A 25877-nucleotide genomic window follows, 5' to 3' on the forward strand; every position below is an offset into this window, starting at 1 on the left:
AACTAAAGAAGGATATAAAACTGCTGGAGAGGGTGCAGAGACTAGCAACGAAGCTAATAAAAGGTATAGAGAACCTGGAATACGAGGAACAACTTAAGAGACTGGGATTGTTCTCCCTTAAGAAAAGGAGACTGCATGGGGATATGATCGAGACTTTCAAAATACTGAAAGGAATCGAAAAAATAGAGCAGGAAAAAAAATTATTTACAGTGTCCAATGTGACACGGACAAGAGGACATGGACCGAAGCTAAGGGGGGACAAGTCCAGGACAAATATCAGGAAGTTCTGCTTCACGCAATGAATGGTGGACACCTGGAATGCTCTCCCAGAGGAGGTTATTGCGGAATCCACCGTTCTAGGATTTAAAAGCAAACTAGATGCACATCTCCTCATGAGAGGCATAGACGGATATGTGTGACTAAAATTACGCCAGGTGTACACCTGGCTGGGCCTCCGCGTGTGCGGATCGTTGGACTTGATGGACTGAAGGTCTGATCCAGAGATGGCAGTTCTTATGTTCTTATTATTCATGGGTGCTTATAAGGGATACATACAACTGAATGGAGCAGATTTTTTCTTGCAGTTGTAGCTCCTGAGAGTGGAAGAGTAGCCTAAAGGTTAATGCAGTGAGCTGAGATCCTGGAGAACTGAGTTTGAGTCCCACTGCAGCTCCTAGTGACCCTGGGCAAGTCACTTTGCCCCAGATATAAAAATACACTTTGGATTGTGAGCCCACTAGGGACAGAGAAGAAATTTGCATATATTGTATACAGCATTGTAGATGTCAGTAGTGGAGACATTTGTACATTTTTCTTACTCAGGGTCTAAAAACTCTAGTTAAAGCAGGCGTTTGACTACCAAAACTGCTTTGATCACTTTCACTCTCCCCCTCTATGCCAGTCAAAGTGGGAATTTGTTTCACTGATCTACCAAATATTCTCTACACTTTGTGTGAAAAAATAAAGAAATGTTCAAAAAATGTAAGAATAAGAACTATAAATTATTATTATTTTTTTCAAAATTCTTTATTCATTTTTTCTTCTTACAACAAGTACACAATATTACATCATTAAAAACATTTACACATCACTTGAATTTCTTTCTATTATCATTGTAAATACATAAATTTATTCCCTTCCCACCCACCCTTCCCTCAAATATTTCAATCAAAAATATCATATAAATATTGTATTCTTATTAATTGATTAACCTTTAAAATAAAAATTTTATACCATCCCTCTCCCCCCTATGTATAAATATACTGTCAGTGGAAAATGATGTCTAATCATTACAATAATTTGCCAATGGCCCCCAGATCTTTTTAAAATTACTATAATTCCCTTTCTGCAAAGCAATTATTCTTTCCATCTTGTAAATGTGGCACAATGAATTCCACCAGAATGTACAACTGAGATTATTGTAATTTTTCCAATTACTGATAATATGTTGTATGGCGACTCCTGTCATAATCAACCACAACTACTTCGAGACGAACATCTAGATAAATTTAAGATAAGCCTGAAGACTTTTTTATTTCGCGACGCATTCTCTTCTATTTAGACTCTACTCTTCCCTCTTATTCCATCCATATTATTTTCTTATAATTTTTTTTATTTTTTTAAATTTTATTTTATTTCTCTCTTAAAGAACCTACCCCACCCAATATGTTTTTTCCCAATTCCCCTTTCTCCCTTTTCTCTCAAAAATGTAACTCTACCTTCCCATTCCCTTTTATCCTCACTTTCAAGTTTGTCTTGTTAATGTCTTTTATGTCCACTCTATGCACTTTTAAATATTTACCATTTCAATTTCTTTTTCTTTACTTTTTTTAAAATTTAATGTAAACCGGCCAGATATTTGTTTGATGGTCGGTATATTAAAATCTAATAAACTTGAAACTTGACTTTTTCATTGACATACTGAACAGAATAGTGTCATATGATAAAGCTATATGATTTTCTAATAAACAATTTATTTGAGACCAAATTGATTTCCAAAAGGCCATGATACAGGGACAATAAAAAATTAAATGATCCAGAGTCCCTGCTTCCAGATTACAATGCCAGAATCTATTAGATTTAGAGCTATCTAACTTTTGTAATTGAACTGGGGTCCAAAATGCTCTATGTAACAAAAAGAACCAAGTTTGTCTCATAGATGCGGACACTGTACATCTCATTCTCCAAGAACAAATTCGTGGCCATTGAGATGCAGAACTATAAATTCTGGATTACATAGGAAACCCTAGCTAGCTCTTTTTCCAAAGATCGCTTTAACATGGCCCATAATAATTTGAAACCTCACTTAATCTAAATAACTTGGCTTCCACCAAGTACTGAGTGAAAACGTGTGAAGATTTATACAATTAGGACTTATTGGCTTCTTAATTACATTTTTGAATATTTGTTCTTTCACGTTGAAAGTGAGGTGTATGTTGCTTTATTGCATTATGAACTGCAATTTTTAGAAAGCAGAACGTGAAAAATGTAGAAAGGTTTGAAGACTGCAAGGCATAGTAAACAGGTTCATTTTACAGAAAGATTTCTGCAGACCATTTTGGACAATCCTCTCTTAGGGCTCATTTTACGAAGGTGCGCTACAGGTTTTACCGCATGCACCGGATTAGCGCGCTCTAGCCAAAAATCTACCGCCTGCTCAAAAGGAGGCGGTAGCGGCTAGCGTACGTGGCATTTTAGCGTGCGCCATTCTGCGCGTTAAGGCCCTAGCGCGCCTTTGTAAAAGGAGCCCTTCGTGCCATTGTGACATCAAGGTTTCAGCCTGTGATCTTTACTTATGGAAGAGACAGGACTTTGTCTTTTAGATGAGATCTTAAAACAATCCCTCCCCATGCTTTCTACCACTGTACCAGAAATTATCATTGAGTTTTCTCCTGCCACTGAGTGGACTTTACATGGCTTAGCTTTTGAGATTTCACAGAATCATTGCTTTAGGTGACATGTTGTAGACATCAAGAAATAGTCTCTTTCACTGTTACTGCCTTCTTTTTGCCCCTTCTAAGTGTGCCCGTCAGCGAAATGAGGGAGAAAAATTTCTCTCATGCTCTTGCCCCCTATGTCTGTCATCTTCATCTCTGGACTGTGTTGACAGGTTCTTATTAAATAAAGGTGGTGATCTATTTGTCCCTTTGTTTTCTACTCTGTTCATTTCATCTATATTTCTGAGTGACCCACTGTTCTCACTGAGATTATGATTGGGTCTTAAGATTTTGGAGATATATTTATCAAATGGTTTGAACTTGGTGGGTGTTCCAAGCTGCTGCCTATAAAGTAACATTTGTTTCAGTGTCATATAAAACTGGAAACTGTCAGGCTTGGAGCTTTGGAAAATAATGATTGTAAACCCTGTTTATGATCCCTTACTAAATGTTACACTGCAATCTTCACTTGTGACAGTTGGGTGCTCTGTCTTTTTTCTCAGGGTTGCGGCTTATGGAGGAAGGGGATCCCACAGCAGCTGCTGGTATTTTGCAGGAAGCCGCGGCGGGGCTATGTTCCCGGAGAGTCCTAGCAGAGATCTGCACTTCCATCGGATGCTGCTATCAGAGAATGGTATAGTCACATGCTCTTGAGTGTGGAGGGAGGAATTAGATGAGGCTTCATATAGTTTACTTATTCATGAGCTGAGTGGAGCCCTGGAGTATGGCTGAAAGGGGAGCGACTCAAAACAGAGAATAGCTTGTAAACCAGAACTTCCCAAATGGGATCACTCAACCTTTTTGGGGGGGTCACAACTTAGGTAGACTTTCCATAGTATAACAACATTCTGTATTTCCAGGGAGTTGCACAATTTTATTTGTCCACAATCACAGGCACAAAAAGATTGGGAAACACTGTTGTAAACCATAGGGAAAGCTTAGAACTTGTGCTTATAGAACTAATGATCCTGATCTTGGAGAATCAAGTCTCATGATGCCCCCTGTAGTGATGGGATTCCCTATCTTTTGCCAAACCAGGGATCAGTCAGTAATGATGGTAGGGAGAAGGGAACTAATATCATAGATTGCATTAAATAGTTCATTTTACTCCAGTAGAGAGGATAAGTTATAGCATTGTGCTTCCTCTGTCCATGTTTAGGCTAAGCCCTAAAGGTTGGTCAGATGGTGATGTCTTAAGAACTTGTGTAAATTCCAAATGGGAGAGAGGTGCCTTGGGGAACTAGACAACTTGGAAGAGTTAGAGGAATGACTTTGTTTGTACTGTTTTCTTATAGCACTAATTGGACGTAAAACGCACATTGAACATCTGCAACCGTGATTTACAAAGCAAAAGATTGCTCAGATATCATTAGGCAGCAAATTTATCCCAGATGATTCTAATTACTTTCACAAATTAACCAAAGGTAGAATTGGGAACTATAAGGTGGTGTCGTGTGTTTTCAAGTATTTGTTTTTTGTGACAGTTTTTAACATAGAAAATCAGAGAAACAGGCAGATAAAGACCAAATGGCCTATTCTTTAGCACTCTCCAGACCAGTAGAGGTTAACGTTACGAATGGGTATATATCTAATCATGACCAGCAGGTGGAGACTGAAAACAAAACTTTGGGACAGTATATCCTAGCCCCTCCTCTCTATTTCCCTCAGTCTTCTTTCAGTCTCCAGCAGGTGTTGAGTGATCTGTACCCATCTCCCTTGGTAGGGCTGTTGGAATTTGTTTAGGGGGTTTATTGTCCCTGTTTTTAGTCGGACGGAGCTTGGGCGGACTCTGTTTGGGGGTTCGTCCGACCTCGGGGGTGTCAAACCCGGCGGGTCACGAGCGGGGTCCCTCCCCCCACTTCCTCCACCTCCCCACATTTTTTTAGAGGAGCCTCAGCAGTAAGCCTTGCCCCCTAAATCAAGCAAGGCTATTGCTTTGAGAGCCTGTGGAGTCTGTTCTGTAAAAAAAAAAAAAAAAAAAAATCCTGAGGTAGTGCTGGTCTGGAGGGTTGTATCCCTTTAAGAAAACTGTATTTTACTGTAATTTTTCAACTAACCGGCACTTTTTTTACAGCTAGGTCGCGTATGGAGCAATGAGCACTTCTAAAGGGAAAAAGTGCTCATTGTGCTCCAGACGCGAGGCACTCGCGGCCGGCCTGTGCAAGCGGTGTTCAGGCCGGTGCGGTGGAGGAGCTCCGTCGGCAGCGGCTGCAGGCGCCCAGAGCTCCCCGCCGATGGTGCCTCGCGAGTCGGCAGGGAACGGTGGGGAAGCCCGGTCTTCTCCGTCCGCCCACGGAGGGAATCCCCAAACCGCCGACGGTCGGGTTTTAGAGGATTCCCTCTCAGCTGATTTTTTGACAGCTGATGCCGGCTTGCCTGCTTTAGCGGCTGAGACTATTCAGGTTTCTCAGCCGCTTCAGGCTATGGAGGGAGCTTTTTTGGCGGGAAAACCGCCATCTTCTCTGTCTGGCCCCTCCATTTTGTCTTCCACCTCAGGTGACCTTCCCCCTGTTTTGACTATGCAGGGGCAAGGTTCTGCTGGGTCCCCTGCTGTGGCAGGGAGTCCCTTGGGACCCTCGGGGGGGTTTTCTCCTGAATTTTTCTTTTCTTTATGCAGAGCCTATTTTCAGGCGGCTGGGGGTCCCGGTTGCGCCCAGGGGGTTTCGGGGGGTGGGTTTTCCTCCGCGCTCCCTGCGGCTTTGCCTCTTTCGTCTGGCGTGACGTCCCCTCCGCCGCCTCCCTTGTCCAAGCGTCCGCGGGTGTCGTGGGACGAGACTTTGTGGTCGGAGGAACGGGTCGGTCTGGAGGAGGACCTGGACCCTTCTGAGGAGTTCCAGGACTCTCTGGAGGGGACGGAAGCTGGCGGCGGGTTGTCGGATTTCCCGTTCTCCAGTGACGAGGCGTCCGTGGTGCGTCTTTTTCAGAAAGATGAGCTGCCTGACCTTATTCAGCAGGTTTCTTCGGTCTTGCGTTTTGAGGACGCGCCGCCGGAGACTCCGCGTGTGGGGGACCCCCTGTTGCGGGGGATCCGTTCCGTTTCCCGCTCTTTTCCTATGCATCAGGATATTCGGGATATTATTCTGGAGCAGTGGAAAACGCCGGAGACGCCGTTTCGGCTGGCGCGCAGCATGGCTCGCCTGTATCCCATTCCTGAAGGGGATCGGGCTACGTTAGCTTCGCCGGTCGTGGATGCGGTGGTCTCGGCAATTTCCAAGCGGCATACCGTGCCTGTTGAGGGCGGTTCTGCCTTGCGGGACCCTGAGGAGCGCAAATTGGAGAGCATCCTTAAGCAAAATTTTCAAGTCTCTGCCTTTGGGGTCCAGGCGGCTATTTGTGGGGGACTGGTCGCTCGCGCCGTGTTTCGGTGGGCGGAGCGGGTCTTGGATCGAGAGTCTGACGACTGGTCTCTGGTGGATCAGGAGGTAGCGAAGATTGAGATGGCGGCCTCTTTCCTCTCAGATGCTCTATATGACTTGGTGCGGATCTCGGCTAAGTCTATGGCTTTTGGCGTGGCCGCAAGGCGTGTGTTGTGGCTGCGCGCTTGGGCGGCGGATGCTGCGTCCAAAGCTAAGCTTACTAAATTTCCCTTTCGGGGGTCGTTTTTGTTTGGAGAGGACTTGGATAAGTTGATTCAGACTCTGTCGGACTCGAAAGTTCCCCGTCTGCCGGAGGACCGTGCCCGCCCGGCGTCTCGGGGGGGTGCGGCCCGGGGGCGTTTGCGGGATTTTCGCAAGTATCGCCCTGGGCGTGGGGCTGCTTCTTTCCAGTCTCCGGGATTTTCCCGGGGTCGGTTCTTCCAGCGTATGCAGCCCTTTCGGGGGGCCCGTCGGGGGGCAGGGAATCCCTCCGCCGGTTCCCCCGCTTCCCGTCCTGCACAATGACGCCTTGCCGGTGCCCCCTTTGGTTCCGGTGGGGGCCCGGCTGCGCGAATTTTTCCCCAAATGGGCCGAGATCACGTCCGATCAGTGGGTTCTGGAGGTGGTGCGGGACGGTTATGCCCTGGAGTTCGCCCGCTCTCTGCCGGATTTTTTCCTCGCTTCTCCATGTCAGACTCCGGGGAAGACGCAGGCTTTTCGCCAGACCCTTCAGCGCTTGCTAGATCTCAGGGCAGTTGTTCCGGTGCCCCCTCCGGAGTGGGGCACGGGCAGGTACTCCATTTACTTTGTGGTGCCCAAGAAGGAGGGGACCTTTCGGCCCATCCTTGATTTGAAAGGGGTCAACAGGGCTCTCAAGATTCCCTCTTTCCGTATGGAAACTCTGCGGTCGGTCATTCTGGCGGTTCAGCCGGGGGAGTTTCTCACTTCTCTCGATCTGACGGAGGCCTACTTGCATGTTCCCATTCGGGCCTCTCATCAGCGTTTCCTGCGCTTTGCGATCTTGGGTTGGCACTTTCAGTTCTGTGCGCTTCCCTTTGGCATGGCCACGGCTCCTCGGACGTTCACCAAGGTGATGGTGGTCGTCGCGGCAGCCTTGCGGTCGGAGGGCATCCTGGTACACCCCTACCTGGACGACTGGTTAATTCGGGCAAAGTCGTTGCAGGAAAGCTCCCGGGTTACTGCTCGGGTGGTGGAGTTTCTCCGGTCGCTGGGCTGGGTGGTCAACCTTTCCAAGAGTCGGTTGGTCCCGGCTCAGCGTCTGGAGTACCTAGGGGTGCTGTTCGACACCTCCTTGGGGAAGGTCTTCCTCCCAGAGGGCTGGGTGAGCAAATTGCAATCTCAGATTCGCCTGCTTTTGGCGTCCCGGTGTCCTCGGGCGCGAGATTTCCTCCAGGTCTTGGGGTCGATGGCGGCGTCCCTGGACGTGGTGAGGTGGGCGCGGGCCCACATGCGTCCTCTCCAGTATGCTCTGCTCCGGAGGTGGTCTCCCCAGAGGCACGGGATGGATGTTCCGGTTCCCCTGCGAGGCTTGGCGCGCTGCAGTCTGCGTTGGTGGCTCCAGACCCCTCACCTAGTTCAGGGGGTGGGTCTGGATCTCCCGCAGTGGACGGTGCTCCTGACGGATGCGAGTCTCCTGGGTTGGGGGGCTCAGTGTTTGGGTCACTCAGCTCAGGGCACCTGGTCCGCGGAGGAGGCCGCCTGGTCGATCAACGTGTTGGAGACCAGAGCGGTCCGTCTGGCGCTGTTAGCTTTCCACTCCCTGTTGCTGGGCAAGTCGGTCAGAGTGCTGTCGGACAATGCCACGGCGGTGGCTTATGTCAATCGTCAGGGGGGCACCAAGAGCACTCAGGTGGCGCAGGAGGCGGCTCTGCTCATGGTTTGGGCGGAATCCCATCTGCTGGACCTCTCGGCCTCTCATATAGCCGGAGTAGAAAATGTTCAGGCAGACTTCCTCAGTCGTCACTTCCTAGATCCAGGAGAGTGGTGTCTCGGCGCCGAGGCGTTTCAGTTGATAGTGCAGGCTTGGGGGCAGCCCCTAATGGACCTGATGGCCACGGGTGGCAACGCCAAAGTGCCTCGCTTCTTCAGTCGTCGCAGGGACGGTCTGGCCGAGGGTCTGGATGCTCTGGTCCAGCAGTGGCCAACGGAGGGGCTGTTGTATGTGTTCCCTCCTTGGCCGCTGGTGGGCAGAGTGCTTCTTCGCATTGTTTACCATCCGGGTTTGGTGGTGCTGGTGGCGCCGGATTGGCCTCGCCGTCCGTGGTATGCGGATCTGGTGAGACACCTGGTAGCGGATCCTCTTCCTCTGCCTCTCTCGGACGACCTTCTGATGCAGGGTCCCATTCCCATGTTCGACCCGTCTCCCTTCTGTCTTACGGCGTGGCTCTTGAAAGGGGTCGCCTTAGCAAGAAGGGATATTCAGACAAGGTGATCTCTACTCTGTTGGGGTCCCGGAGGCTTTCTACCTCTCGGGCTTATGTGCGGGTTTGGCGTCTCTTTGAGGAATGGTGTCGGGCGCGGGGAGTGACCTCTTTTCGCGCTTATCTGCCTAACATTCTGGAGTTCTTGCAGGATGGCCTGGATAGAGGCCTGGCTTGGTCTTCTCTCCGGGTTCATCTTGCGGCCCTGTCGGCTTTTCGAGGGTTGGTGTCAGGTCAGCGTTTATCGGCTCTTCCTGATGTGATTCGGTTTTTGCGGGCGGCCAAGTTGCTTAGGCCTCCCCTACGGCCCTCGGTTCCCTCTTGGGATCTTAATCTGGTTCTCTCTGTTTTGGTGCGTCCGCCTTTCGAGCCCTTGGACGACTGTTCTTTGAAGGACCTTACTTTGAAGGCGGTCTTTTTGGTGGCCATTACTTCTGCTAGGCGTGTTTCTGAGCTGCAGGCTTTCTCTTGTAGGACTCCCTTCTTGGAGTTTTCTAGGGAGCGGGTCGTCTTGCGGCCTGTTCCTTCCTTTCTGCCTAAGGTTGTTTCTCCTTTTCATGTCAATCAATCGGTGGTTCTCCCGGTCTTGGGTGGTCGGGAGGGCTCTTCTGAGCAACGGCAGCTGCGCAAGTTGGATGTCGGTCGGGTCCTTCGCTCTTATGTGCAGCGGACCCAGGAATTCCGGAAGTCCGATCATCTCTTTGTCCTCCTGGCGGGTCCTCGTCGGGGAGCTGGCGCTTCTAAGGCTACTATTGCGCGCTGGATCAAGGAGACGATTGCTTCCGCTTATCTTCTGAAGCAGCAGCCTGTTCCGGAGTTTCTCAAGGCTCATTCCACTCGGGGTCAGGCGGCTTCTTGGGCTGAGTCGTCGCTCGTGCCTCCTGTGGATATTTGTAAGGCTGCGGTTTGGTCCTCCTTGCATTCCTTTGTTCGTCATTATCGGGTTGATGTGCAGGCGCGTCGGGACGCGGTGTTCGGTGAGCGTGTACTGGTATCGGCCCTTCGGGGGTCCCGCCCGTGAGAGGGACTGCTTTGGTACGTCCCATTCGTAACGTTAACCTCTACTGGTCTGGAGAGTGCTAAAGAAGGAGAAATTAGGTTCTTACCTGCTAATTTACTTTCTTTTAGCTTCTCCAGACCAGTAGAGGTCCCCACCCTGTCTGTTGTTGTTGTTGTTGTTGGGGCTGTTGCGCGGGCAGTTTTTGGTTTTTGCTGCGGGTTCTAGTATTTTTCTAGGGCCGGGGAGAATTGAAGAACAGCGGCTGTGGCTCGGCTGGCTTAGCTGGCGAGCTGTGGGGACATTCTTCCTTCGGGAATTTCTCCTCTGCATTTTCCAACAGCATTTTGGGTTTGTTATTTGTTACTCCTTTCGGAGTATTGTTTTTTCTCTCTGTTGTTTTCCAGTTCTTGGTTCTGCTTGGCTATTCGGCAGACTGAGGGAAATAGAGAGGAGGGGCTAGGATATACTGTCCCAAAGTTTTGTTTTCAGTCTCCACCTGCTGGTCATGATTAGATATATACCCATTCGTAACGTTAACCTCTACTGGTCTGGAGAAGCTAAAAGAAAGTAAATTAGCAGGTAAGAACCTAATTTCTCCTTCTAGTCTGCCTGTCTATGCCATCCACTATCATAGAAACATAGAAGATGACGGCAGAAAAGGGCCAAAGCCCATCAAGTCTGCCCACTCCATTAACCCTCCCCTAACCACTCCTAAGGGGTCGCTCACAGGTGGTATCACCTCTATACTGCCTTCGTAAAGATCCGACGTGGGTATCCCATTTATTCTTAAAATCTTGTATGCTGCTGGCCGCGATCACCTGCTCTGGGAGTTTATTCCAATGGTCTACCACTCTTTCTGTGAAGAAGTACTTCCTGGTATCCCCATGAAATTTCCCGCCCCTGATTCTCAGCGGATGTCCTCTTGTGGCTGATGGACCCTTGAAAGAGAAAATGTTGTCTTCCACCTCTATGCGGCCAGTGATGTACTTAAATGTCTCAATCATGTCTCCCCTCTCCCTACGCTCTTCGAGAGAGTATAGCCGCAATCTGTGCAGCCTGTCCTCGTATGAGAAATCCTTAAGCCCCAAGATTATCCTAGTGGCCATGCGCTGAACCGACTCAACTCTCAGTACGTCCTAACGGTAGTGTGGCCTCCAGAATTGCACACAGTACTCCAGATGAGGTCTCACCATGGCTCTGTACAGTGGCATTATGACCTCCGGCTTCCGGCTAGCAAAGCTTCTACGGATACAACCCAGCATTGGATGTAGCCTTTTCCACTTGGATGGCTGTTTTCATGTCTTTACTAATGACCACCCCTAAGTCCCGCTCTGCTGCCGTCCTAGCCAAGGTCTCGCTGTTCAGTGTGTATGTTCTGCACGGATTATTGTTGCCAAGGTGCATGATCTTGCATTTTTTCGAGTTGAAGCCCAGCTGCCAGGTCTTGGACCAATGTTCCAGTAAAAGCAGGTCTTGCTTCATGCTGTCGGACAAATCATTTTTACTTACAGTGTTACATAGTTTGGCGGCGTCGGCAAACAATGCTATCTTGCCTTGAAGCCCCTGGGTCAGGTCTCCTATGAATATATTGAAAAGGATTGGTCCCAGGACCGAACCCTGCGGCACTCCACTGGACACCCTCGACGTTTTGGAGAGGGCACCGTTAACCAACACTCTCTGAAGTCTACCACTTAGCTAGTCAGTGACCCATTGAGTTAGTGTTGCACCTAGTCCCATCGATTTTCATTTTGTTCAATAATCTACGGTGGGGGACGCTGTCGAAAGCTTTACTGAAGTCCAAATACACGACGTCCAGGGACTCTCCCTGGTCCATCTTTCTAGTTACCCAGTCAAAGAAGCTGATAAGATTGGATTGGCATGACCTACCCTTACACAGAGATTTTCATTTCATCTCTAGACGAGCTCAGATCTCTTGAGTTATGCCCCTCAGCCAGTAAATGGAGACAGATAGAAGAGCTGTGAGCTTTGCCGTTTAAGAGGCACCATACAGCTTCAGTCCCTAGAACAGATAGTGGGCTTTCTGTGCAACAACAGACTGATTGGAGAACTGCTTATGTAGCTGGGCTGCATTTGACAGACCAAAGTCAAGAGGTACCTCTTTTTGGGAATATTTAGAACAGTGGTTCCCAACCCTGTCCTGGAGGACCACCAGGCCAATCGGGTTTACAGGATAGCCTTAATGAATATCCATGGAGCAGATTTGCATGCCTGTCACTTCCATTATATGCAAATATCTCTCATACAAATTCATTAGGGCTGGCCTGAAAACCTGATTGGCCTGCTGGTCCTCCAGGACAGGGTTGGGTACCACTGATCTAGAATATTCCAGATATCTCCTGTGTTCAGGCAGATTATTGGAGGAATATATCCATCCTTATATCCTCTCTCGGTCAGAAGCCTTTTTTGTTTTATCTGAGCGCCATGAAAGAGGGACATCTAATTTAGCCATGCTACTATTGTTAACAGCATAGGAAGTTTTGCACTTGGCTGCTGCAAGTCAGGTTTCTGCTCTGTTTGCTACTGTGTTCCCATGAAGGTATCTTGATGACCAGCAGAGGGCATAGTGGATAATGTGTGAATGACCAAGAGAGTGAGCGACTGGGAGAGTCCTTAGGGAGTGGAGAAGTCTAAGCAACTGAAGGAGTCCTCAGGCTGAGTCCTCAGGGCGTGTGTCCAGGGAAGAAACAACTGAGGGACTGAGAGAGTCCTCAGGGTGTGCATCCGGGAAAAGATGACTGAGCGACTGGGAGTGGGTCTGGAAGAAGGAGTAGAGCTTGGAGTCCAGGGAAGGGGGCTCAAACTTGACAACTGGCGGAGGAACCCGTGAAGAGTGTCCGGAACCCGTGGGGATCCAGAAGACCGGAGAACAGAGGACCGGTGGTGGCTGCACAAGCAGCTAGAAGAGCTGGAAGAGTTCAAGTTCCTAGACTAAGGGGGACTGGTGAGTGACCAGCTGCGGGACTGGTGGTAACCGGCAGAGAGACTAGTAAATGGTACCAGGAGCCACCAGAAGATCCAAGAAAAAGCAGCTTATGACCCTGAGAGCACTGGCCAAAGGTGGCTGGCGAATGACCAGCGGAGGGACTGGCAGGGCTGGTAGTGACCAGTGGAGAGACAGATAAATGGTACTAGAAGCTGCCTGGAGGGCCAATGAAGGGTCAGGGAGGACCCAGTGGTGACCAGGAAGTGTCTGGAGGGACCTGGTCATGTATTTTAGAAGAGTGTGAATGAGTGTGTTTTGAAAAGGTTCTTGCAGTTTCGTGCAAGCTGGTCTCAAAAAGGGTCTTGCGGTTTCTTTCCTCAAAGTGCTGGGATTTTGTGCTTTCAGGCTTGGAACAGCTTTAGGTCTCTGGCTTCTCACCTGGATGTCACTTGGTTTTTGAGTGGGGGCTCTCAGGCTGAGACCCGCTTTGCGCAGACCAGTTCCTCTCTTGGGACCTCAATGTGGTCTTAAAGGCCTGGCCCGTGCTATGTATGAGCCTTTTTCAGATGCTACCCTTTTAGACCTTACAGTCAAGACCATGTTTTTGGTTGCCATAGTCTCGGCAAGAAAGATCTCAGAATTGCAGGCCCTCTCCTGCAGGAAGCCATTTCTTCATTTCATGAAGTTGGTGTTTCGCCGCACAAGGTTCCTTCCTTTCTTCCGAAGGTGATTTCTACCTTCCATGTTAAATCAGGAACTTTGTCTGCCCGCCTTTCAGCCTATGAGTATGGCCAAACAAGATAAACCTTTGCACATGCTGGATGTGTGCAGGGCCCTGCTTGTTTGCCTGAAGAGGATTAATGACTCCAGGCTTTCTGATCATCTGTTTTTTGTGTTGCCCAGTCACTCAAGACGAGGTATGCCAGTTTCCACTGCCAGATGGATCCACTTGGCAATTTCCTTTTACTATATTTCCACCAGGAAACAGCTGCCTATTTCACTTGCAGCACAATCCACAAGGGGGTAGGGGTAGTGACCTCCTGGGCAGAATCTCAGGCTGTTTCACATGATGAAATCTGCAGAGCTGCTACTTGGGCTACTCTTCACACCTTTACAAAGTTCTACAGAGTGGATGTGGCGGCTTGAGATAATGACATCTTTGGTCCTCAGTTTTGCGGGCAGGTTCATCTGTCCCTCCCTAGATGTCTGGCACTATTTTGGTGCGTCGGGTACAGTACGGACTCCTGTGAACATAACATAAGAACATAAGAAGCGCCATCTCCGGATCAGACCTTCGGTCCATCAAGTCCGGCGATCCGCACACGCGGAGGCCCTGCCAGGTATACACCTGGTTTATTTTATAGCCAACCATACTTTATATGCCTCTCTCAAGGAGATATGCATCTAGTTTGCTTTTGAAGCCTAGGACTGTCGATTCTGCAATAATCTCCCCTGGGAGAGTATTCCAGATGCCAACCACTCTCTGTGTGAAGCAGAACTTTCTGACATTAGTCCTGAACTTGTCCCCCCTTAGCTTCATTTCATGTCCTCTTGTCCGTGTCAAATTGGACAATGTAAATAATCTTCTCTGCTCTATTTTGTCGATTCCTTTCAGTATTTTGAAGGTTTCGATCATATCCCCACGCAGTCTCCTTTTCTCAAGGGAGAACAATCCCAGTGTTTTAAGTCGATCCTCATATACCAGTTTCTCCATACCCTTCACTAGTTTGGTTGCTCGTCTCTGCACCCTCTCCAGCAGTTTTATATCCTTCTTTAGGTAGGGAGACCAATGTTGGACACAGTATTCCAAGTGGGGTCTGACCATTGCCCTATAAAGCGGCATTATAACTTTCTCCGATCTACTCGAGATTCCTTTCTTTATCATGCCCAACATTCTATTTGCCTTCTTTGCCGCTGCCGCGCATTTTGCTGACGGCTTCAGGGTCCTATCTATCAGTACACCCAGATCCCTTTCTTGTACACTTTTTCCCAGACTTGCACCTGACATTCTGTACTCGTATTCCTTATTCTTACTGCCTAAATGCATTACCTTGCATTTCTCCACGTTGAACTTCATCTGCCATTTCTCCGCCCATTTTTCTAACCGACACAAATCGCTCTGGAGTTCCTCACTATCCTCCTGCGATCTGATTGCCCGGCAGAGTTTTGTGTCATCTGCAAACTTGATGATCTCACTGGATGTTCCGTTTTCCAAGTCATTGATATAAATATTAAAAAGGATCGGTCCAAGTACTGAGCCCTGGGGTACACCACTAGTCACTATCTCCCAGTCGGAGAACTTCCCATTTATGCCCACTCTCTGCTTCCTGTTATCCAGCCATTTGCCTATCCATCTTTGTATATCTCCCTCTATGCCATGGCTTTGTAGTTTCCTGAGAAGTCTTTCGTGTGGAACTTTGTCGAACGCTTTCTGGAAGTCCAAGTATATTATGTCCACCGGCTTTCCACTATCAATTTGCTCGTTCACGGTCTCAAAGAATTGGAGTAAATTCGTCAAACACGATTTCCCTTTCCTGGAAATGACAGATTAGGTTCTTACCTCGATAATCTGTGTTTTGTTAGGATACACAGGAGTCCATACCTGCCTGTGTGGATTAATAATAATAATAATAATAACAGTTTATATACTGCAGTACCGTGAAGTTCTATGCGGTTTACAAAAGAACAATAAAAGTACAAATTGAGAGAATTTAAGGGAAGTGAAAGCAAGAGGGAGATTGGGTGAGAGAACCGTTATAGAGGGAGAAGAGATGAACGGGTCAGCTGTCTAGATACTTCAGGAACAGGTGTGTTTTTAGGTGCTTCCTGAATTCCTCATACATAGAAACATAGAAATAGACGGCAGATAAGGGCCACGGCCCATCAAGTCTGCCCACTCCAATGACCCTCCCTATCTATCTTTGCGGATAGATCCCACATGTCTGTCCCATCTGGCCTTAAAATCTGGCACGCTGCTGGCCTCAATAACCTAAAGTGGAAGACTATTCCAGTGATCAACCACCCTTTCGGTGAAGAAGAACTTCCTAGTGTCACCGTGCAGTTTCCCGCCCCTGATTTTCCACTGATGCCCCCTTGTTGCCGCGGACCCTTGAAAAAGAAGATATCCTCTTCCACCTCGATGCGACCTGTGAGGTACTTGAATGTCTCGATCATATCTCCCCTCTCTCTACGTTCCTCGAGTGAGTAGAGCTGCAACTTCCCTAACAGCTCCTCGTATGGGAGCTCCTTGAGTCCCGAGACCATCCTGGTGGCCATTCTCTGGACCGATTCCAGTCTCAGCACATCCTTGCGGTAATGTGGCTTCCAAAATTGCACACAGTACTCCAGGTGCAGTCTCACCATGGATCTATACAGTGGCATAATAACTTCCGGTTTACGGCTGACGAAACTCCTGCGTATGCAACCTATGATTTGCCTTGCTTTGGATTAAGCTTGCTCAACTTGATTTGCAGACTTCATGTCTTCCCTGACAATCACCCCTAAGTCTCTTTCTGCTTCAGTTTTTGTCAAGATCTCGCCATTTAGGGTGTAAATCCTGCATGGATTTCGGCTTTCCAGGTGCATGACTGCATTTTTTGGCATTGAAACTGAGTTGCCAGGACCTAGACCAGTGCTATAGTAGAAGTAGGTCATGCATCATATCGTCTGCCATTGAATTATTGTCTGTTGTGCTCTTGTTCACTACATTGCTTAGCTTGGCATCATCGGCGAATAATATTATTCTTCCTCGGAGCCCTTCTGTCAAGTCTCTTATGTAGATGTTGAACAAGATCGGGCCCAGGACGGAGCCCTGTGGCACTCCACTTATCACCTCTGACATTTCGGAGGGGGTGCCATTCACCACTACCCTCTGAAGTCTACCTCCAAGCCAGTTCCCAACCCAATTGGTCAATGTGTCGCCCAAACCTAAAGAACTCATCTTGCTTAGCAACCTGCGGTGTGGTACGCTATCAAATGCTTTGCTGAAATCCAGGTAGACAATGTCCAGGGACTCACCAGCATTCAGCTTCCTCGTCACCCAGTCAAAGAAGCTGATCAGGTTGGATTGGCAGGATCTTCCCTTAGTAAATCCATGTTGGCGGGGATCCCGTAGATTCTCCTCGTCCATGATTCTATCCAATTGGTGTTTGATTAGGGTTTCCATTGCCTTGTTGACCTTGATTTTTGACAGCTCGCAGTAGACGCTGCTGGGTGTAAACTTGAAATTACTAAACGAGTCAACCGATTTAACCCTTGTCTGTGGCTGAGGGCCGATTCCCGGCGCCTTGCGGGTGAAGACTGAGCAGAAGTATTTATTTAACAGTTGGGCTTTTTCCGAGTCCGTTTCTACATAGTCTCCGTCTGGTTTTCTGAGACGTACTATCCCGCCCGAGTTCTTATTTCTGTCACTGATATACCTGAAGAAAGATTTATCTCCTTTCTGGATGTTCTTTGCTAGAGACTCCTCCATGCGGAATTTGGCCTCCCTAACTGCTGCTTTGACAGCCCTTGACTTGGCCAGATATTCTACTCTAGAGTCCTGTGTCCCTGATTGTTTGTAAGAGATGAATGCTTTTTTCTTCTCTTTAATGAGGTCCGAGATCTCCATAGAGAACCACTGTGGCTTTTGTTCCTACTCCGTTTGCTTACTGATTTAACATAGCGGTTTTTTGCTTCCTGTATGGTGGCTTTCAAAGTTGACCACATTTCTTCCACGCTGTCGGTGTCTGCTTGGCTTTGTAGCGCCTGGTGAACGAAGTCTCCCATGTCTTGGAAGTTTGTGTCTTTGAATTTGAGAACCTTGGTCATTGTGGTAGATTTTGTGAAACCTTTCCTGAGATTGAACCATATCATATTGTGGTCACTGGAGGCCAAAGTTTCACCCACCAAGACCTCTGTGATACTTTCCCCATTGGTAAGTACTAGGTCCAGTATTGCCTGATCCCTTGTTGGTTCAAATACCAGTTGCCTGAGTCTTGCTCCATTCAAAGAGTTTAATAGCTTCCTGCTGTTGCCTGAAGCAGAGGAAAGTGTGACCCAATCCACATCAGGCATGTTGAAGTCACCTACCAATACTGTGTCACCCCGCAAGGTGATATTCTCTATATCTCCGATTAATTCTATATCTAGGTCATCTTGATGTCTTGGGGGTCTGTATACTACGCCAAGATACAGGCATTTGTCCTTCCCTCTGGCCAAATTTACCCAGAGGGATTCCCCAGTGTACTGTACATCCGTGATTCTGGTGACCTTAATGTCATCTTTAGTATATAATGCTACACCACCTCCCATTTTACCCTCCCTGTCCCGGCGAAGCAAGTTGTAACCTGGTATGACCATGTCCCACCCGTGGGAGTCTGTGAGCCATGTCTCAGATATCGCCACTACATCCAGGTCGGCATTCCTCATTTCTGTTTCCAAGTCTAGGATCTTATTTCCCCAGACTGTGGACATTGACGTACATAGCCCTCCATGTTGTGTGTTTGTTGTATCTCAGTGGGGACGATCCCTCTTTATCAACTAGGACTCCATTAGCATTATTCGCATGTCTCTTACATTCCCTAGACCCAGAGCTATAGCTTGTACCTGTCTCGGACTCCCCATGACTATAGTGTGCTCCTATCTCAGACTCGGTAATGTGTGTACCCTGTGGGGGGATTCCTGTTTGGGCTACTCGAGCTCCTTTAGTGCAATTTGCAACGTGTGCACTCTCTCTGGTCCCAGAATTACAGTGTGTACTCCCTCTAGACCCAAAATTGTAATGTGTCCCAGAAATATAGTGTTTACTTAGCTCAGTCTCAGAAGAGTATTGGTAGCTTAGCTCGTCAGGTGGGTTGTTTGTGCCCGTACCCTCCCCCAACTTACCTAGTTTAAAGCCCTGTGTAGTAGGCGGGCTAGACGGTGTCTGGGCAGACTTGTACGGTCTGTGTCTGTGCATGGCCGTTTGGAGGAGGATGGGCAGGGGAGGGCTTCAATGGCTGGGAGGGTGTAGATGGGCTGGAGTAAGTCTTAACAGAGATTTCGGCAGTTGGAACCCAAGCACAGTACCGGGTAAAGCTTTGGATTCTCGCCCAGAAATAGCTAAGAAGAAAAAAAAAAAAATTTAAATTGAATCAGGTTGGGCAGACTGGATGGACCATTCGGGTCTTTATCTGCCGTCATCTACTATGTTACTATGTGTCCAAGGACGTTCTTCCCCCTCCTGTTCAGGTGTAACCCGTCTGGTCCCAGCAGTCCTTGCAGGGCCTCTCCATGGTGTAGGAACCCAAAGTTCATCTCCTTGCACCATCCCTGCAGCCAGTCGTTCGCCCTCCGGACTTGATCCTCCCTGGCACTGCCCTTGCCCCTCACTGGGAGGATCGAGGAGAAGATCACCTGCGCATCCATCCTCCTCAGCTTCTCTCCCAGGGCTCTGAAGTCTTCGGGTATACTCTCCGGGGTGCACCTGGCAGTGTCGTTGGTTCCGACGTGGATGAGAATCATAGGGAAGTGATCCTGGGGTTCGATGAGTCTGCCCAGGCTAGCGGTTACATCCCGGATCCTGGCCCCCGGCAAACAGCAGACCTCTGTGGGCGAGAGCAGTTGTTCTAGATCTTTACCCCATAGAGCTGCCTGATGTGAGAAAAGGTGTTCATGGTGTTTTTTCAGTTTGCATCCTCTAACTGGGGGGAAAATAAAGTTCGAATGAGAGCTTCTCTTGTGTCTGTTGGCTGAGAAGGAGAAGAGGTCAGTTATGTATTTAGGGGCTAGACCGTATAGAACTTTAAAGCAGAGGCAGGCGAACTTAAACTTTACGCGAGCTTCCAACGGCAGCCAGTTTAGCTGCCTGTAGTATGGCGTCACGTGATCAAATTTCTTTAGACCGAAGATAAGTCTGACCGCAGCATTTTGCATTAATTGTAAGTGACGCATATTCTTTTGGGAGATTGCTAAATAGGTGATGTTACAGTAGTCAAGTTGAATTAGTATGAGGGATTGTACCAGGATTCTGAATGCTGAGTTATCAAAATATGATTTAATGGATTTAAGCTTCCAGAGAGTGAGAAAACCCTTTTTGATTAAGGAGTCCACCTGGTCTTTCATGGTTAAGCATTGGTCAAGAGTTATACCCAGTATCTTCATGGTGGGCTGAATAGGGCAATTAAGTTTATTGATGCCTAGTGGTGTTTTGGTATCAAGCGGGTGTGGCGAAGCAATGAAAAATTTTGTCTTCTCTGTATTGAGCTTGAGCTTGAAGTCTGTCATCCAGTTCTCCATCAAGTTTATGGCTTCTGATGCTTTGGGAATAGTTTCCGAGATGGAGTTGGCAAATGGGATGATGATCGTGAAGTCATCTGCGTAACTGAATAATTTTATCCCCAGCTGGGTTAATTGTACGCCCAGTGAGGTCATGTAGATATTGAAGAGCAATGGGGATAGCGGTGATCCTTGCGGTACACCGGATGGGTTGCTCCAGGTATTGGAGAGATCATTATTGAAGTGTATCTGATAGGTGCGGGATATAAGGAAGCCATGAAACCAGTTTAGCACTTTACCCCTGATGCCAATAGCGTCTAGGCATTGTAGCATTTTCGCATGGTCTGCCGGATCAAAGGCAGAGCTCATGTCAAATTGCATGATCAGGGCACTGAGGCCCTTGCTAAACAATAGACGCAGATTATCTTAGATAGCCGCAATTACTGTTTCCGTGCTGAATAGAGGTCTAAAACCGGATTGAGTTTCATGTAGGAGGGAAAACTGGTCAAGATATTCCATCAATTGGGAGTGTACCAATCCCTCCATGATTTTTACGATAATTGTTGTGATTCACTTGGTTTCTGCCTTGGTTTCTTGCCAATGTCCATCTCAGGACTTCTGCTATTATGCCTAAGTTTAAGAAAAGATGTGTTTCAGGTGCTGAGGGGTCTCCCTTTCTCTTTCCTCTTGTTAACCTTTTAGCCCCTGCTTGTTAACCTTAACAGATTGGCTCTTAGTTGCTCATGTGAGTGATTTATTGTTCAGTGTTTGCTTGTTAAATGTTTGATTATTGTTCTGTTGTCTAAGTTGCAGAGCAGAATATGTTTCTTGCTGGGGAAGTTCCTCATGCCTTTTCTTATCTTATGTTTCAGTGGCGTTCAATTGCTTTGGTACCAACTGAGGAAGGTGCTGTGCTTCACTGCAAAAGAGGAGGAGTTTCAATTTCTCAGTGATACCCTTCTTCAATTCGCAGGAAATGGGAATCAACAGCTAGAATACATAGTAACATACATTCTTTATTCATTTTTAAATCTTTCAATAAGTGCAATATAGGACAAAATCATTTTACACTTTAAACATCGCTTAATATTCTCGCAAGGCACTTCAGATCAAATATCCCTCCCCTCTTCCTACCCAACAATTATCCGCAATCAAAAAAACTAAGAAAACAAAAAGTATCCCCTCCACCTTGGATGTGCATATTCAAAGGAAAAAAAATAATATTCATTCTTTTCAATATTTTGTTAATTGCTCCCAAACATCCCTAAACTTCTTAAAATGCCCCTGCTGTATAGCTATTAATACATAGTAACATAGTAAATGATGGCAAATAAAGACCCGAATGGTCCATCCAGTCTGCCCAATCATACATACTCCATTAATTTTTTAATGGTTCTTTTTCTTAGATATTTCTGGGTCAGAAACCCAGAGCCCTGCCCAGTAGTGTGCTTAGGTTCCATCTACTGGAGTCGCCGTCAAAGCTCATTCCAGCCCATCTTAACCATCCCAGCCATCGAAGCCCTCCCCAGCCCGTCTTCAACTAAATGTCCTTCTCTGCCTGGCGTATTCCTGTGATTTGTGTGGAATTTACATCTCTCTTTTAGCTAGCAAAGGGTTCTGCTTCCCAGAGTAGGGATGAGACTATTCATAAATATTCTAAAAGATACCCGTTTCTTTTCTTGGCAGGGTAAGCCTCAGATGGCACTTCATTATTGGAAACAAGCCCTGCAAGTGGATTTCCAGTGTGTCTCAGCCCTATATCAGTCTTTGGTGCTCCTCCGTCACTTGGGGAAAACGGATGCTGAGTTGGAGGCTCTCGGTCTGCTGCATAAGGTGAGGATCAGGGTGTCATTTTTAGGCAGTTCTTCAGTAAATATATGCTTTGCCAGTGTTTGCAGGATCTCTCGCCCATCCCACTTCAGTACTTTGCCCCCTCCCCCCCCCCGAATTCTTTGGTGATTTTACTGTGCTTCTCTCTTCCTCTGAATCATGAGGCAACAAAGTTTTAGTTTTATTTACATGTTTTGATTGCCTCAAATATACGTAAGAGACTCCCTCCCCTCCAGCTTGTTCAAACAACCAAGCTTTGGCCATTTTCTGAAACTACAGATATTTGCTACCAGCTCTAGTGCCTGGTATTTCCAAGCGCAAGACACATATAGGCTTGTAGAACTCCAGTTATGCTTGTAAATATTGCGGCATCTACCCATGCAGTGTATTGCATATAAAAATTGATTTCAAATGTTGCCATATATACCACTGACAGCCATGCAAAGAATGCAGCATAGAAGCCCCGCATACCACCTTCTTCCATTGATAACTAGCCAGGTGTTGCCATACACTCTGGGCTACCACGCTTTCTCCTGCTTCCTCTGATATCAGTTCCTTCTTTCTGCAATAAGGCTCATGCCTCCTGCAAGAAGGAGATTCTCGTATGTATTCCATTTATTGTAATGAGCAAACCAAATGGAAAAGTAATGAAGTAATGCCACTTATTTTACCTCATTGGAATGACTACGAGACGGCATTGTATTTTCCAAAACAGACAATATTTTTATTGTTAGTATAAAGACTTACAAAATTACAGCAGCAAAGACGTAGCAGAAAGAAATATTATATTGTCAGTTCAGAATATGCAATGGAGAGTAGAACTTACACTGATATGCCAAACAGCGGGCTAGCATATCCCCGCTGGCATACGCAAGTGAATCTCTCTGGTTTTTCATGTGATGCATGGATTATTATATAGAGAAATTTTCTCTCTGTTCATAAAAAAAAAAAGCACATCCCCGAACTCTGGTCATGTACATCCCTATTGGTACAAAAAATGTATACCTAACTATCCCCCCCCCCCAGTCCACGCCTCTCTCACTTCCCCCCCAGTACAGGGGCCCGAGCAGAAACAGAGGGCACTTCATGAACTTTCTTCCTCCATGTCTGGAATCCTTATCACCTTGCAGATGCTGATTTGTGGTTTTACAATGCTGTACATCTTCAGGATGGTGACCTTGTAGGTAGTCTTATGCAGAAAGTTGCTAAGGGTGACCTTCCAGCACCCCAGCTGTGCCTGGTTCCCATAGCTTGCTTCAGAGACAGACAGCAAATGTCCAGCCAGTGGTTTAGAAGTTCTGTCTTGGTACCAGGCCCCCACATCTCTCCTTCCCCTTCATCCTGCAGGGGTTGTTGCTTGTTATAAATGTTTTATGGCTTTTCAGGGTGCCTTGCATATGTTAAGTACTCTTGCAGATGTCATACAGCACTGATAACAGCTCAGCACAAATGAACAATGGCCACAGAGCCTTGGAGAAGTATCCTTCCAGAAGGGAATGGAGACAAGAACTTTGTAGCAAAAGCCAGCTGGGTTAGCATTAGAGAATGACACGGTGGCGGTTACCCACGGCTAGCCGCGTTTAGCCGCGGGTAACCCGCCAAAACGGGGAAGAAAAAATAGTGGCCTCTGCGGAGACGGGGACAAGGCCATTCACCACCCCGTGGAGCGGTGAATGGACTTGTCTCCGAAGTGAGGCAACCAAGGATCGCGCGGTCCCCACCCGGCCATCTCCCTCTCTCCACCTCACCTTTAATGAAGAGCACTGTTCCCTCAACCGCCGGTTGAATTTCTGCCAGTCTGTGCGAAAAAAAAAAAAATGCCTCTCCTTTTCCCCTTCTCTCAGTTGCTAAAGCAACAGCCGACGGGAAGTCTTTCCAACGTCAATTCTGACGTTGAAGAGGACGTTCTGGGCCAGCCAATCGCTGCCTAGCTGGCCCAGAACGTCTTCTCCGACTTCAGAATTGAGTCGGAAAGAAGATTTCCAGCTTTAGCAGCTGCAGCATGGCAGTAAGAGAAGAGGAAAAGGAGGAAGGCTTTTTTTTTTTGAGCGGCAGGGAAGCAGCAGGCTGGCTTTGGCTAGGGAGGGAGAAAGGTAGACAGGCAGGCAGACTTCGAGGGTGGGGGTGGGAAAAAGTGTGGAAGGCAGTGAGAGGGACATAGGAAGGAGGCACTAGGGGCACTAAAGACATGGGAAGGAGGCACTGGTGACACTAAAGACAGAAAGGGGCACTAAGGACATGGGAAGGAGGTACTGGGGCACTAAAGACATGGGAAGGAGGCACTGGGGGCACTAAAGACAGGAAGGGACACTAAGGACATGGGAAGGAGGCACTGGGGGCACTAAAGACAGGAAGGGGCAATAAGGACATGGGAAGGAGGCACTGGGGCACTGAAGACAGGAAGGGGCACTAAGGACATGGGAAGGAGGCACCGGGGGCACTAAAGACATGGGAAAGAGGCACCGGGGGCACTAAGGACATAGGAAGGAAAGAGGGAGGGAATAGAAAGGGACAATTCTTGGGCCTGAATGCAGAAAGAAAGAAAGGATACACAGAACATAAGAACATAAGAAATGCCTCCGCTGGGTCAGACCTGAGGTCCATCGCGCCCAGCAGTCCGCTCACGCGGCGGCCCATCAGGTCCAGGACCTGTGCAGTAATCTTTTATCTATACCCCTCTATCCCCTTTTCCAGCAGGAAATTGTCCAATCCTTTCTTAAACCCCAGTACCGTTCGCTGCCCTATAACGTCCTCTGGAAGCGCATTCCAGGTGTCCACCACACGTTGGGTAAAGAAGAACTTCCTAGCATTCGTTTTGAATCTGTCCCCTTTCAACTTTTCCGAATGCCCTCTTGTTTTTTTATGTTCTGAAAGTTTGAAGAATCTGTCCCTCTCTACTCTCTCTATGCCCTTCATGATCTTGTAAGTCTCTATCATATCCCCTCTAAGTCTTCTCTTCTCCAGGGAAAAGAGACCCAGTTTCTCCAATCTCTCAGCGTATGAAAGGCTTTCCATCCCCTTAATCAGTCGTGTCGCTCTCCTCTGAACTCTCTCGAGTAACACCATATCCTTCTTAAGGTATGGTGACCAATACTGGACGCAGTACTCAAGATGCGGACGCACCATTGCCCGGTACAGCGGCAGGATAACTTCTTTCGTTCTTGTTGTAATACCCTTCTTGATTATCCCCAGCATTTTATTCGCTCTCTTGGCGGCCGCTGCGCACTGTGCCGTCGGCTTCATTGTCATGTCCACCATTACCCCCAAGTCCCTTTCTTGGGTACTCTCATTCAATAACATCCCTCCCATCGTATAGCTGTGCCTCGGGTTTCTGATTCCCACATGCAATACTTTACATTTCTCAACATTGAACTTCATCTGCCATCTCTCTGCCCATTCTCCCAATTTGTCCAAGTCCCTTTGCAATTTTTCACAGTCCTCCTTTGTCCGAGCTCCACTAAATAGTTTGGTGTCGTCCGCAAATTTTATTATCTCACTCTTTGTTCCTGTTTCTAGATCATTTATGAATATATTAAATAGCAGCGGCCCGAGCACTGAGCCCTGCGGAACACCACTCGTGACCTTCCTCCAGTCTGAGTAGTGTCCCTTCACCCCTACCCTCTGTTTCCTACCCGCTAACCAGTTTCTGATCCATCTATGCACGTCTCCGTCCACCCCATGGTTCTTCAGTTTCCGGAGTAGACGTTCATGAGGCACCTTGTCAAAGGCTTTCTGGAAATCTAGGTATATGATGTCTATGGGGTCTCCTTTGTCCATCTGTTTGTTAATTCCCTCAAAGAAGTGCAATAAGTTGGTCAGACACGATCTCCCCCTGCAGAAACCATGTTGGCTGGTTATCAGAAGTTCGTGTTTTTCAAAATGTTCATCAATTTTTTCTTTTATTAGTGCTTCCGCCATTTTCCCCGGAACAGAGGTCAGACTCACCGGTCTGTAGTTTCCCGGGTCTCCTCTTGATCCCTTTTTAAAGATGGGCGTAACGTTGGCTATCTTCCAATCCTCCGGAATCACACCTGTTTTCAGAGATAGGTTGCAAATTTGCTGTAGTAGTTCCGCTATTTCCTCCTTTAGTTCCTTCAGCACCCTTGGATGGATTCCATCCGGACCCGGGGATTT

At 47.6% G+C, this 25877-nt stretch overlaps 1 protein-coding gene across 6 annotated transcripts in view; it reads left to right on the forward strand.

Annotated features, from left to right (window-relative positions):
* FANCG (FA complementation group G) overlaps nt 1-25877 on the forward strand; it is a 144396-nt gene that overhangs the window by 48104 nt on the left and 70415 nt on the right. For all 6 annotated transcript variants that reach the window (XM_033936332.1, XM_033936323.1, XM_033936313.1 and 3 more), the window contains 2 exons: nt 3440-3570; nt 21600-21746. In XM_033936332.1, coding sequence (XP_033792223.1) covers nt 3440-3570; nt 21600-21746 — 278 coding nt within the window. The remainder of the gene's footprint in view (nt 1-3439; nt 3571-21599; nt 21747-25877) is intronic.

The sequence above is a fragment of the Geotrypetes seraphini genome, chromosome 1 (genome assembly GCF_902459505.1).
Source record: "Geotrypetes seraphini chromosome 1, aGeoSer1.1, whole genome shotgun sequence".
Classification (NCBI taxonomy): domain Eukaryota; kingdom Metazoa; phylum Chordata; class Amphibia; order Gymnophiona; family Dermophiidae; genus Geotrypetes; species Geotrypetes seraphini.